Source organism: Olea europaea, unplaced genomic scaffold (assembly GCF_002742605.1).
Source record: "Olea europaea var. sylvestris unplaced genomic scaffold, O_europaea_v1 scaffold526, whole genome shotgun sequence".
NCBI classification, from domain to species: domain Eukaryota; kingdom Viridiplantae; phylum Streptophyta; class Magnoliopsida; order Lamiales; family Oleaceae; genus Olea; species Olea europaea.
This window is the reverse complement of record NW_019263579.1, coordinates 365,071-379,168: the sequence shown is the minus strand read 5'-3', so window position 1 is coordinate 379,168 and position 14,098 is coordinate 365,071. Positions and strand designations below refer to the sequence as shown.

Sequence of the window (14,098 nt, the reverse complement as noted above, 5' to 3'; positions counted from 1 at the left end):
TGAAATGACACTTGCACCTTTACCAACCTTGAATTTTCTTGGATATCAAAGAACAAATGTGTAGAAAGTCCTTCTTCTTCTCACCCTTGTTATTCCCTTAGTTTAAATTGGCATAAAATATTTTTTTTGAGAGAAAATAAGATGAAATTCGGATTTAAGGAAGGATGTAATGAAAAAGTAACATTCCACTTCTTGTAACCTTTCTTTTTAATGAAAAACTAAATGGGAGGAGTTGTATTATCATTAAATTTGTTAAATTGGGTCTTTAACTAAAAATTTGAAGAGTTTTTAAGCTTAAAAAAATAACTCATAAAAAGTTTTATAAAAATATCTACATGGTGATTCGAACCTGAGTTGCCTATATGAAATACCATGTAAATGACCATTGGAGCAACCCAGTTATTCATTAAATCTTAGTAATCAAATTTACTTAAACTTAATTTCTTAAATTATTGGGCTTTTAATTAATTTATGGTTTGGGCTTTCAAAATCTTAAATGGTTTGAATTTCCACAACTCGTTTCGTGAATGAGATAGGCTCGTGGTGCTAGATCATCACAACATAATAGCCTAATTTCATTTTATTTCTCGGGCTTCTACAGTTTCTCTCACTTTTTGGCATAGCGGGCAACCAATGAGATGCTCGCACGATGGGCTACTAGTGAGTGGTATCTCAGGCACATGGATAGTTCAATGTGCTCCTCGGTGCCTGACTTTAAGATGTGAATCATCTAAGGTACATTAACATGTTGTACTCCTCCTACTTGAATCGAGATTTGAAACCAAACCTCTCTTTAGGACGATAGATGGAACGATTCAAATAAAATCTAATGTAGATTAAATTTTCGATTCACTCATGGGATCTGAGCGATATAGCATAACATCTTTAACTTATATTGTGTGGCATGTCAATTTACAGTTACGCTAAGAAAAGAGCGTGTATTTTAAGCTTTTAATTTAAAGACAACATAACTGTTATTTTATCTTACTATTTTTAAGGTGTCACGGTGACAATATGGAAAGTCATTTACGATATGATTGTAAACTAATCAATTTTCTTTGATTTTGAAGGACAACAATTATGACATAGAGCATGTTTTGAGGCCTATTTTGGGGTTATAATGCATTTTGAAATGAATAATGTTATGTAGTCTTTATTGGGGTTACAATCTCAATCTAGATAACGCTGGATGATAGATAAAATTAAATGAATTATTTAATTTTACTTATCAATTAATGCCACATAAGCGCTACCTAGATTGATGTTGCAACCTCAGTGGAGCTAAATAACATTACTGTTTTGAAATAGCATATTTATAAAGAATATGTGGTTTAAAAAATAAGATTTTTTTTAATTTGCATATAATATTATTTTATTGAAAAATGTGTTGTTGAAAAGAAGAAAGAGAAAATGTATTTTGAAAAAAAAAAGGATCAAACAAGGGCATAATGTGATAAAATAAATGAAATTAAAAAATAAATAAAAACTCATTGATTAACAAATTAGATTTATAGGGTGTTTGGTGGGATTAAAATTTGATTTTTTTTAATAGATTGTGATCGAAATTTTTGAAATGTGTGATTAAAAAGTTGTTGAATTCATGAAAGATGTGGTTAATATTGACTCTTTGACTTTAATTTAGAGTAAAATCATATTTTAATCCAAACCAAACAGCCTCTTAAAGTGATAGATTATTAAGCCCTTGTTTGAGCCACATTATTTTCATAAGAGCAACTCGAAAGATTTTTTAAATATAAAATACTTTCTATTTTAGAAAGTCAATAATTAAAAATGAATTTCAAGATACTCTTTATTTTAACTTTTTAAAGTAGAAAGTAAGTTCGACTCTTCATATTTAGAGAGCCAATATTGCATTTAATACATTACAAATTTTAATATTCTACAATTTAAAACTTTCAAATTACATTTGAATTGGTCATTAATACTCTCTCTGTAACAATTATATTTGCTTGTTTTATTTTTCACAAGGATTAAGAAATATTCTTTAGGGGTCGTTTGAGTCCCATTATTTGTAAATTATAATGAGATAAATAGTATTTTTTTGAAAAATGAGTGGTTGAAAAGTTTTTTATTTACGTGTAATATTATTTGATTGAAAATTGTGTGATTAAAAGTAAGAGAGAAAAAAATTTAATTTAATGTAATGAGAAATAATGAGGCTCAAACGGGAATGTTATTGGGGAATTAATTTTTGCCAAAATTTATCTTAGTTTATCCCTATTTAATTTTCGGTATGTGGTAGTAAATTATTATTGAAATTAGTAAAGAATTTGAATGATTTAATTTAAAGAGGAAGAAATGAAAGCAGTTCCATGTTTCCAAGAAGTGGGAAATTTGTATATTTGGATGATTTCAAGATATTGACATATTAATTGAAGAAAATTGAATAAGAGTATATTGGTAAAATAACAAAACAAAATATTCTAAATTAGGAAATAGGCCTATATATTTGGATGAGATAAAGATGAAACTCAACCTATATAATTGAGAAGGGGGGAGTATATAAAAAAATTAAATTTAAATAAAATATGTGGATAAATTATTAAATGTTCATTGGAGGAAACAAAATAAAGAATCAAATTAGAGAACTTATTTTTAAATTTAAAGATGCTTTTTATTATTCATAAAATGCTATTTATAAATAGCGAGTTTTTTGAAAATTTTCTAAGAATGCATTTTTAAATAGAGTATTAATGGAAAATGTGTGATTAAAAAATAAGAATTTTTTTTGAATTTTAGTGTGATATTATTTTATTGAAGAATTGTAGTGGAAATGATGGCAAATTACTGTTTAAAAATGTTTTTTATTTATTTATTATTATTATTATTATTATTATTTTAAGAATGTGAGCCAAACAGGCTTTAAGCTAAAATTATATATAGATTTTAATTAAGACAATTAAATACAGTTCTCAGTTTTGAATATCCCACCATCTTCGCCTTCTTCATACTTCTCCTTTCTTCTTCGCACCGAACCCTAATTTCCAGTGTAAAACCCCCGATTTTGCTATAAATACAATACAAGAAGCTCAAATATGGATCATCCATGGCGCCCTAGAATACCACCAGGTAATCTCTGTCCAATCTGCTCAAATTCACACTTCCCATTTTGTCCTCCACCTTTCCCTGATTTCACCAGGCCACCCCACAAATTCCCGCCGCCGCCACCTCAATACTCAGATCAATTCTACCATCGACCCCCTCCCCCACGACCCCTGCCACTACAGCAGCCGTATGATCCATTTGTCGATCATCATGGGGGGCCCACAATGAATTCTTATCCTCCACAGCAGCGGATATGGAACGGTAATTCCAATTTTAATGGGGACCCATATGGGAATATGCATCCTGGGTATGATTTTAATAGTGGTCAGGTTGGTGTCAAGAAAATTAGATTCGAGAATTCCGGCCCTCCTCCCGGTCCGTATTCATTGCGGATTTTGGCTGAGGATGAGAGGAGATTGAAGTTGATACACGATCATGGAGCGGCGAGTCACAATTTAGGTACGAATTACGAGAGTGGGTATAATATTTCCGGTAATGATTTTGAGAGTGATTTTCGTGATCTGGAATTTGGCCGCTTTGAGAGGAACGGGGGAGTTTATAGTCTAGAAAGCGATTCAAATATGAAGCGAAAACGTGCAGAAGAGAATTTTGAGTATCGGCATAGTGAAAATAATAAAAATTCATATAGCCGAACAGGGAGTGATTTGATTCAGAGTCGCGCATATGGAACTAATGGTCATGAAGCTGATGGTTACAATGATGCACTTTATAAAGAGCAGGGAAGTTTTTCTCTGGGAGGCAGGGAGTTCGACAATCATTTTCCACAGTCCTATACTAAGCAACAATATTTAATGGAGCCAAAACCTGCCCATTATAGTTTATCTAATTTGAGTGGGGTGAATATGGGTCCGATACAGGATTCTCAGGTGTTTAGTGGCCAGCCTCCTCTTCCAAACTCACCACCACCTCCACTTCCCATGGAGCAGCCGGTTCGCCATTTGTCAGAGCGGGTTGTGTCATCGGCAGCAGGAACAAGCTCTTTGTTTCCAATTCGAGTTGAATCTGCTGGCTCTTTGCAGCCATCAAAAACTGCAGTTTCTGAAGCCTTCTCCTCAGGAGCAATGTATTATCCAGATAATGACAATCTGAATTCTAGTTGTTATCCAAATGAGGTATCCTACTGAGTACTTTATTATTTCTGCCTATCCACTCTGGTCATTGCATTGAAAGTTATTACAATTCCAATCACAATATACGGTGATGACTTGTATTGACTGGACAGTGGGAAGTGTTTGTGCGCTTGTAATTAGATATGCATTATTTGCGTGAAGCAGTTGATATGACATGGAAAGATCGAATTTCACTGGTCATTTTTTGAAGAGGCAACTTAGCACCAAATTCATAGGAAATAAGGATTTATACAACCAACTCAAGTTTATTAAAATAACGTCGAGGTTTTCTTATTGTTTGGCATTACGGTTATGGAATTAAAGACTAGTGCTTTTTGCTTGCGTGCTGATTTAGTAATATAGGGAAGGAGGTCGATGACTTTACATCCAGAATTTCTATTAATTGAAACAATAGGTTGGAACCTTGTGACTGTGGAGTGCCTATTTTCTTTTGGTTGGAACTGAAAAAGAAAATTTCCCAGAATTCAACATTCCATGTTCCCGTATTGTTGTAATTTAGTTATCCTTTTCTATTCGGGCATTACTTTACAGTACAGCTGATATATTCTGATAATTGTGCTTTACAGGAAGTTCATGCAATGCAGATGGCTCCATCCCAGACAATTTTGGGAGAAAGCGAACAGTTTCCTCCTCAGCATCTCTCTTCTGATGAACCGAAAGTTATTGATGCCTCGCACATTTTGAAGTATCCACATCGTACTACCCGCCCTGATCATATCGTTGTAATTCTGCGAGGACTTCCGGGTATTTTTTTCTTTAGTCCTATTTTTTATGTAAATTTTCATCATTCAATTCATGGTTCAATGCTTCTTTCTTTAAAATCATTCAATGTTTCTAGGGTTGAGGTTGAGCATGTTCAAAGTTGACTAGTTATTTAATTTGGAGTAAAATGCCATTAACTTTGTATTCGAGAAACTTGGTACCTCCTGTACGTATTGACTATGTACACAGCTTGAAATTATGAAAGGAACCTATAAGCTTTCTGAATATGCCACTCTGAGGATTTTTATATTTGACCATACATAGGGCATTTGTACTTTTACTCTCTTGTTCAGCATATTACGAAACCGAAAAATGGATTTGCGTGTTTGTAGATATTCTTCAAGCTTGAGTCTAAATATGTACTTTTCAGTGTAGTTACAAATATTGGTATATGCTTTTTGATTTAGCATAATGTATATCTATTAGTTTCTAGTCCACTTGTAGACAGATTAATCTAACTTGGGGATAAGGACATTGTGAGAAATCTAGATAAATAGCTTGGATTTGGATTTAAATTATTCAGAATTTCGGGAATTATTATATATTAATTTACTTATGTAAAAAAGGGATCGGCATATTCCCTTCAAGAGTAGCTTAGAGGATGTTAACATATCATAAATAAAGCTCTTTAGTGTGTTTGTTGAGGCCTGAATGGCTATTCAGATCCACACCTGTCCATTATTTCATCTTTTCAAACATCCCTTTATTTATATAAAGTCCATATCTTGAAAGTTTGTAGGGCAGGGACATCATTCATTTGCCATGACGAAAACTGGATTATATGTACTTAAATGCAAGAGCCTATCTATAATGTACCATTTTTGAGCCATTACAGTATTTTGTTATACTTTCAGGTAGTGGAAAGAGCTACATGGCAAAAATGTTACGCGATCTTGAGGTTGAGAATGGTGGCAGTGCTCCACGGATCCATTCCATGGATGATTATTTCATGACTGAAGTTGAAAAGGTACTTATATGTCTTCTTATTAGTCATGCTCTAAGTGGACCTTTTGATCTCTCAGCTGGAAAAGAAGTTCTCATTGAAAAGTGAGTTATTTCACAGACAATTGTGAGCATGAACTGGATTTAAGCACTATTTTCTTCTTAACAACAGGTTGAGGAGAGCGAGGGTTCAAAACCTTTTGGTTCAGTTCGTGGGAAAAAAACAGTCACTAAGAAGGTCATGGAGTACTGTTACGAACCTGAAGTGGAAGAGGTTACATAAGAAATCTCTTACTTCTGCTATATTCCTTAGCTTTTATTCTAGAATATTTTTTCCCATTTTTGTTGGTAAAAACTAGTTGATCTTGCCTAAAAGTATCTCCAAGATACTCTTTAAACATGAGATGCTTTTTAAACATGAGATACTCTCTATTTTAAAGAGTTTATCCTTAAAATCATGCTACAAAAGACTCTTTAAATTAACATATTAATTTAGGGAGTGAAATTTAGAGAGCTAAACTCACTCTCTATAATTAAATGCATTCATAGTGTTTCAATTTCAATATAAAAAAATAATGAAATAATCTAAAGAAAAGCTAGTTAAAATAAAAGATAGAGAAAAATAATAAATATTTTTTGGCAGTAGTAAAATTAAGTGTTAAACATAAAGAGCTTGTTGGATTATTTCAAAATTTTAACTTTCTAAATGATAGAATATGCTTTTTAAAAAATCGAGAGTCTCTTAGCGATGTTGTAAGTGATAGAAAAAAGGTTTTATAATATTGTAAATTTAATTCTGGTTAACAATTGAATATTATTAACACTGGAATTCGAAGTGAGATAAACTAATAGCCAAAATGTATCAGGAATTGTTAAAAAGACTCAGTCTGCTGAATCTTTAACTGTGCATAATAAACCATGAATCATTTTAAGTTTTCATAATGAACTAATTAACAATATCAAAAGTCTATATTGCAAACAATCGTAAAATTATCGTCCTACTAATATAATCTCTAAAAAGAATCATTAACAAATCATCCTCATCACAATAAGTTTCTTATCATTCTTTGTTATCATCCTCCTACAATGGTGTATTCTTCTTTTCCTTCCATATAGGTAGAAAAAATGAAAATAGAACCCATGAAACATTTTAGGTTATAAAGAAATAGCCCAAAAAGCTAATGCCAGGAAAGTTCATGATAAGTGGGCACACACTTTAGTTGCCTTGATGCTCAGGCTTGAAGCATAAGCCTCAGAATTGGCACTTAAGGTTTTGGTTTCAAGGCATTTTACAAAAGCTTCACATGAGGCTGAATTCGATGGGTGAGTCTCAAATAGTTTTCTCAAACAATGTACCAAGAAATCTATATGAAAATGATTCAGTTGGCATGCCTCACGTAACTGGTGGTGGCATATGCATCATAGGATTAATTAGGATTTAAGAAGAACGGATTCAGATACGTAATTCGAATATGATATGATACACACACACATGAAACAGAAGCATGGTAATAAAAATAAAATAAAATCTTAAATCTTTAATTGCCCCAACTTCATTTTATTTAACATCACAAATATCAAATTTTCATTATTATTAAAAAATAACATTATCCAATTCTTGCTCATCTAATAATAGATTAACAACCTCAAACTGCCCAACACCTTCAATCGTATCAAATGAGTCTTCGTCAACGTCCTACATTTTGAATTCTCCCTTTGGATAGAGATTTAATGCTATTATCTATTTTCAATAATAAAAATATATTTTTCAACGATTAACACGATTTTACATGTATTAAAGATTTAACGCTATTTTGTATTTCGCTAAAAAAAACTCTAGTTGTCTATTAAATTAAAAATTTAGTTGTGTATTTTTAATAAACATTATCTATTTCAATAAGTTATTGATTATAACAATAGTTATTTATTAAGTAGATTTTTTTGTCAATCTATAGCCAATAATAATAATTTTAAAAGAGTTAAAAATCAATAAAACTCTTTTTTCACATGTATAACATATCCGTTATGTATCGAAAATAATTAAAAAATATAAAAAAATACATATTTCATACGCACCGAAAATTTAAAAAGATATATTAAATATAAAATAATTAAAAAAACGCGTGTCCGGTACGTATCGGAGGATATTGAGGAGTTTCCAAGCTTGGATACTTATCGAATGCGAGTACATAATGAGTTTACAATTATTCATTCATCTTTGGTTTGGACAATGAACAATGTTCTAAGATAACTTGTTTTACAATTCACTATATTTTGCTTGAACAATGAAAGTTGTTCTCACTAGCGTCGATCTTGGTAGAGGATACATTTATTGGTTTAAGATGGAAATTGTTTATTTTAATGAAATTATCTTGCTTTAATATTCATCTTTTTATTCTTCTTTTATCCTTGTCTAGTTTTTAGTGTAACTTAATCATTTTCTGCGGTTGACATTATTTCTATCTATCAGGCATATCGATCAAGCATGTTGAAGGCATTTAAAAAGACCCTTGATGAAGGGATTTTCTCCTTTGTAATTGGTATGATATTCCTGTGGAGAAAATACAACTTCATTTCCAAATTATGAGGCTTATTTATTGTTTAAATGCTTATTTCTTTCTCCTTCCATCCATACTCTTGAAGGCATTGGCGGGATAATTAGCAATATTTACTTCTTTTTCTTTGAAATGTGATGGCGTGCTCTTTGATTAAGGGTTTTGTTATTATTTACTGATATTCCTGTTTCTATTTAGTGACACGAGTCAGTGTTGGTTCAGTTTTCTTCTCTTGGCATTAGTTGTGGATTTAAAGATTCCGTCTTTGAAATTTAACTGTATGTTTTGAGAGATGAACTAAAGAACAAATTCTGTAATTTTGTTAGAAGCTAGGTTGTCCACTAAAAAGTTCGAAGGCACAGTCTTATTATAGATTAAGTGATGATGCAGTGCTTCTGCACTGCCTTCAATTTGACTAACTACAGATGCAGTTTTGTTCCGCAATTGACCCTTTTCTTGCTGGTATTCTTGCCTCGTCTTAGTGGATGACCGCAATCTGCGGGTAGCTGATTTTGCTCAGTTTTGGGCAACTGCAAAGGTATACCCTCTATTCTCTTTTATATGGCCTCTGCTTGTATTCTTGTTAATGGGGGTACTCTGGAGGGGCATGAGGTTTGGTCTTGTTATTAGAAGTTTATTAAGTACTTCATGCAATGTAGGATGTCAATGCTTATGTCTCTCGATTCCATTTTCTGTCTTCTGTTTTAGGTCTTCCATATATTTCTAAAACCTGTTCTGTATTTGAATGTGAAATAGTTTTTAAATAACCCTCTTCTTTACAGCTTCAGGAAGTTGAACAGATTAATCCATTCAATTTTATGATATTTCTTGATACTCTCTTTTTGATTTTGTTATCCTTTCTTCTTCTTCTTCTTCTTCGTTTTTTTTTTCTTTTTCTTTTTTTCCTGCTGTGGTTTGCTATCCAATTTTTTTTTCTAAGACATTTTCTGACATTTGTGTATAGCTGTATATTTGCTTCTCGCTATTCCAGTGAAAAGAGGACCAGTGGTATCGTTTTGAGCTTACCTCTCAATGACTAGTTAAGCCAATGTTCGTTATGCCTTGTGATATCTCTCTTTCCGGTGTTTTTCTTCAATTCTGTGAACATATTTGTCAATATTAGTAATGCCTATGAGGAAAAGCTTCTGTACTTTCACAACATCCTCTGATAAATGTTCTCTCACTGGTTTCCATCAACTTTACAGCTGTAGTATGAAACCTTTTGCATCAGACATGATGCAGGAAGGTTATTCTGGAAATCATATCGAAACAAATTGACCCAAATGGAAAATTAGAAAAGGAGTGTGTAATTATGGAAAAGTGGAAGACATTCTAAAACTTCGCTGTACGTGAAGTTGTTGGCCGTATGGATATCCTGTCTAGTGTAAAATAAGATTCATTTTACCTGATTGGCAGTTAGATTGGTGTGGTGTGCCTTTTATTGTTTACTTTCATTTTTGTGAAATTGATTATTATTGATGGTCATGAAGTTCTTATTGCTTTGACTATTCTACAGCATCGGTTTATGTTAAATTTTGTTTGTTAGGAAGCTAGATTTTATGCAGTTGAGAATATTCATCTGAGTTTATGATATTGAGACATTTCAGGAAAAGATTTGGACAATTAGTATCACCTCGAGTGATAGTAATAGAAAATAACTTTTTTTCTCCTTGTCTATATTACATTTTGATCATGTCTTTTGATTGATATCTATGAATGTTGAAACTATAGGACTTCTTTTCCCGGTTACTTATGGATGCAGCATACTCCAATCTAACTTGGAAGATATGTTCCTTTGAAAACACTCATTAACACTTGATTTTCCAGTTCTTGCAAACTGATGTAATCTTAATGATATTATGGATTTATCTATTTTCTTATATATGCTCATAACATGCCATGCTTTGACCATTTGGATTGTCCCATTTTGACGTATATAATTTTAACTACGTGGAGGCATAAAGTTTACTGTTGTTGCATGTTGGTGGGTAATAGAACCCTCATTCAGTCATTTGATCTGCAAACTATTGCTTCAGATGAAACTTTAGATAGGTTAGTCAGGATTGGGAAAATTTGTCCTTTTGTCACCCCTCTTTCCCGCTAGTCAGTGAGATTCATACTACTACAATTTGCATAAATATGATGGTTCTATTATTCATTTAGACTATTTTTAATATATAAATGGAAACATATACAAAATTAGAACATGAAAAAATCTTCCCAAAGGAAGCATGTCCAAAGACGTGTTCCTTGCAGCTCTTTCTGTGTCTGCACTACCTCTCTTCCTCTTGTTTATACTCTATTTTTGCCACACTCTTGGAAGCTCACAGCTCAGTCATTTAGGTTAGTCAATGATTCCCTGTTTAACCTATCTTTATTCATTTTATTGCAGAGATCGGGATATGAGGTTTACTTACTAGAAGCCACATACAGGGACCCAGTGGTGAGTTTCTCATTACTACTTTGTTTCTTTGTTATGAGATTCGTGAAGGTGCAATTAGGACTATGCAGTGTGACGGGTGGTCACATTCACGAGGGCGATGGTGAGGGGGAGGGAGATTGGTAGGATTTCTTAGGGACTATTCTTGTTCTTTTTGGGATTTAGGGCTGTGCTGCAAGGAATGTGCATGGTTTCTCCCATAGTGACATACAAAAGATGGCTAATCAATGGGAAGAAGCTCCATCCCTGTATATGAAGCTAGACATCAAGGTAATCATATTGTCTTTTCTCTTTTCTGTTCTTATAGCTGTTATATTGTTGAGAATTTTGAGATTTAAGACCTTTGTTCTAATGTCAATGCTTGAATTCTAACATTAAATGTTCAATGATACGGCAGTCGTTACTCCATGGAGATGATTTGGAGGAAAATGGCATCCAAGAGGTAAATTATAATGTTTATGGTTATTAGGTTCCTTTCTTTATCTCCAGACCTAAATGAGTTTATCTCCAAACCTAAATGAGAAATTTTGGGAATAATATGATTAAGAGGAAAAAAATTCATGGAGGACGAGAAGTTCCCCAGAATAGAGTAGAATATTAGACTCAAGTAACCAGAAGCGTCTATTCCCTGTTTGTAAGGCTACTGTAAGAAATATTTAATAAAGAGATTATTCCTTTGCTTGAACGTTATAATCTCTCACATGGCATCCCAGTTGATGTCTTACTGGTGGTATGTCTGTCATGCTGCAATGTAAGAAGATAGATTGTGTGTTAATGAGGAAATTATTCTGTTCTTTACGTTTTGAGGTACTATTTGTGAAGGCCATGTATGTTTTTTTCCTTAGTCCACTGCAAAAAGTGTAATACTTGAGATACTTGGAATACGAAACTTCGTGACTTCTTTATTTGTCGGTATTTGATTCATGCTTGCTTGTCATATCTGATCCGCCAGGTTGACATGGATACAGAAGATGTTGATCACAATGTTGATCTCTCTGGTTCACAAGAAAGAAATGTTGAACTGTTCACAGGTCCTTCTAGAGAAGACCTTCCCTCTGACTGTATGTTTTTAATCCATTCTTCATTTGTTTTCCAATATATATATATGGGGTTGTTTGAGCCCCATTTTTCTCAAAAAATGCATTTTGAAATAGTGTTATGATGGAGAATGTGTGGTTAAAAAATAAGGAAAAGTTTTGGATTTATGTGTAATATTATTTTATGAAAAATGTGTGATTGAAATGATGTCAAATTACTGTTGAGAAATGTATTTTGATGAAAAAAAGGGGCTCAAACATATGTGTGTATGTGTGTGTGTATTTTTTTTTTATTTTTTATTTCGTTTTATTTTATTTTGTTATCCATTTGTACTACATCTCCAACATTCTAGTGTGGAAAAATATTTAAAAAGGCGAGTGATGCTGCTTTTGGTTGCAGTTGCCAAATCTGAAATTTATATTCATAAAAAGATGGTCACTGCCTTGTCCTTTTCCGTTCTGATGACCTCATTTTTGCTTGCTTTAGAAATTATGTTAATTCATTTTGTGAATTTCTTTCACTTAATACTGAACATTTGGTCTTGGCTTGTAACACTTGCTTGTACACCCATAGAAATCACAACAGACGCAAATATCATAACATGGTGGTTTCTAATCCATGGGATGACACTGTTTCCAAAAGAAAAACAATTTGCTGAATTGAAGTCCATCCATATGGCCAGGCTTCGTTGAGATTGCTTAATTTATCTCTAGTATATAGTTCATGCCAAATGTTAAATTTAGGTCCATCGAAAGATGATCAGAAATGGGACACTATGGAAGATCGGCCTATGGAGGAAGTCAAAGAATTGCGAAAGAGTAAGTGGTCAAATGATTTGGACGAAGATGATGTTAAAAAAACTGAAGCAGCCCGAGGAAATTTAAATGCTCTTTCTGGATTGATCCAATCTTACAGCAAGGAAGGTAAATCTGTGCGTTGGGCTGATAAGGTATGATTAATCTACAAAACGACGAGTTACCAAGCTATGTTTTGTGTGCCAGTGTCACAATCTGTCATGATTAATATGCACGTGTGATCATTGTTACATAATTAATGCAACCTTTAGGCTATAAATATTATACGTTAGATTCATTTCGCAGGTTGGCAGCAGTGGATTTTCAATAGGTGCAGTGAAAATTTCAAACATGTTATCTTTAGTAATTGGTCCTGGTGCTGGATACAACTTGGTGAGATGCGGCTATTATTATTTGCTATTTGTTTATGCTTTTTCAACTTGATTTTGAGACTAGAAAATACTCTCTATAAGATATTATAAATGTGAATTATATTTGTTGAGTGACTTTAATTTACATTGGTCGGGAGTGCTCTATTTGAACCATACAAGCGTATATTTGTCTAGAAAAGCTAAGAATACTTCTCTCTGATGACTGTCAACTTGTTCGTGTTGTTTTATGTATACATATGTTTTCACTGATTGCAGAAGTCAAATCCTTTGCCCGAGGAAGAAAAACTGAGTTCGCAAAGTAGTGTCGAATCAAAGAGGCAAACCATATTCCAAGAACAATTACGTGCTGAGCACGAGTCTTTCAGAGCTGTTTTCGACAAGAGGAGACAACGAATTGGAGGACTTGACTTGGATGAAGAATGACACTTCTCATTACTTTAGTCGGCCCTTTTCTTTGGAGTTTTGTCTATCGTCATAAATTTTAGTATTATGTTACATTAGCAAATATGAGGAAACTTGCAGTCTAATGCTGGGAGGCACTGAGGTTATTTTTTGTAACACCAAGGACACAGGCAGTTTTAAACCAATGCAATCTATAAATAATGAATTTTGCGACTATAGTTATATTGACTTTATTTGACAATTTGGTTATAATTTTTTTTGCTTAATCACGTTTTTATGCACATGGGCTCTTAAAAAGGATTTGAAAATGGAAAATTTCAAGAATTTAAGTATCACACATTTTAAAATCAAGAAAACAAGTTTAAACTTCAAGAATCAGATTTTTATTAAAATTTATTTATGATTTAATTAATTATATATATTTAGATCACATATTTGTACAATTGGGCCACAAATTAATGATTTAATTAGTCATTTTTTTATTTTTTGATCACAAATAGAAAATTTTATGTCACAAATTATTTTATGGTCACAATTAAAATTTTTTATAGGTCAC

The 14,098-nt window shown here is 32.7% G+C and overlaps 1 protein-coding gene across 2 annotated transcripts; it reads left to right on the top strand.

Moving 5' to 3' along the window:
* The first annotated feature begins 2,931 nt into the window (after positions 1-2,931).
* LOC111388721 lies at positions 2,932-13,760 on the top strand. 2 transcript variants are annotated; one of them, XM_023013506.1, is made up of 13 exons: positions 2,932-4,199; positions 4,784-4,961; positions 5,834-5,946; positions 6,094-6,195; positions 8,392-8,461; positions 8,959-9,014; positions 10,869-10,919; positions 11,082-11,186; positions 11,314-11,358; positions 11,869-11,977; positions 12,698-12,903; positions 13,055-13,141; positions 13,396-13,760. In XM_023013506.1, exons 1-13 carry the CDS (start codon positions 3,057-3,059, stop codon positions 13,561-13,563), a joined length of 2,433 nt encoding a protein of 810 aa, XP_022869274.1. In that variant the 5' UTR covers positions 2,932-3,056; the 3' UTR covers positions 13,564-13,760. The 2 variants fall into 2 exon arrangements, with proteins under 2 accessions (XP_022869274.1, XP_022869276.1); XM_023013508.1 differs by having other exon boundaries at positions 13,042-13,141.
* Positions 13,761-14,098: the final 338 nt, after the last annotated feature.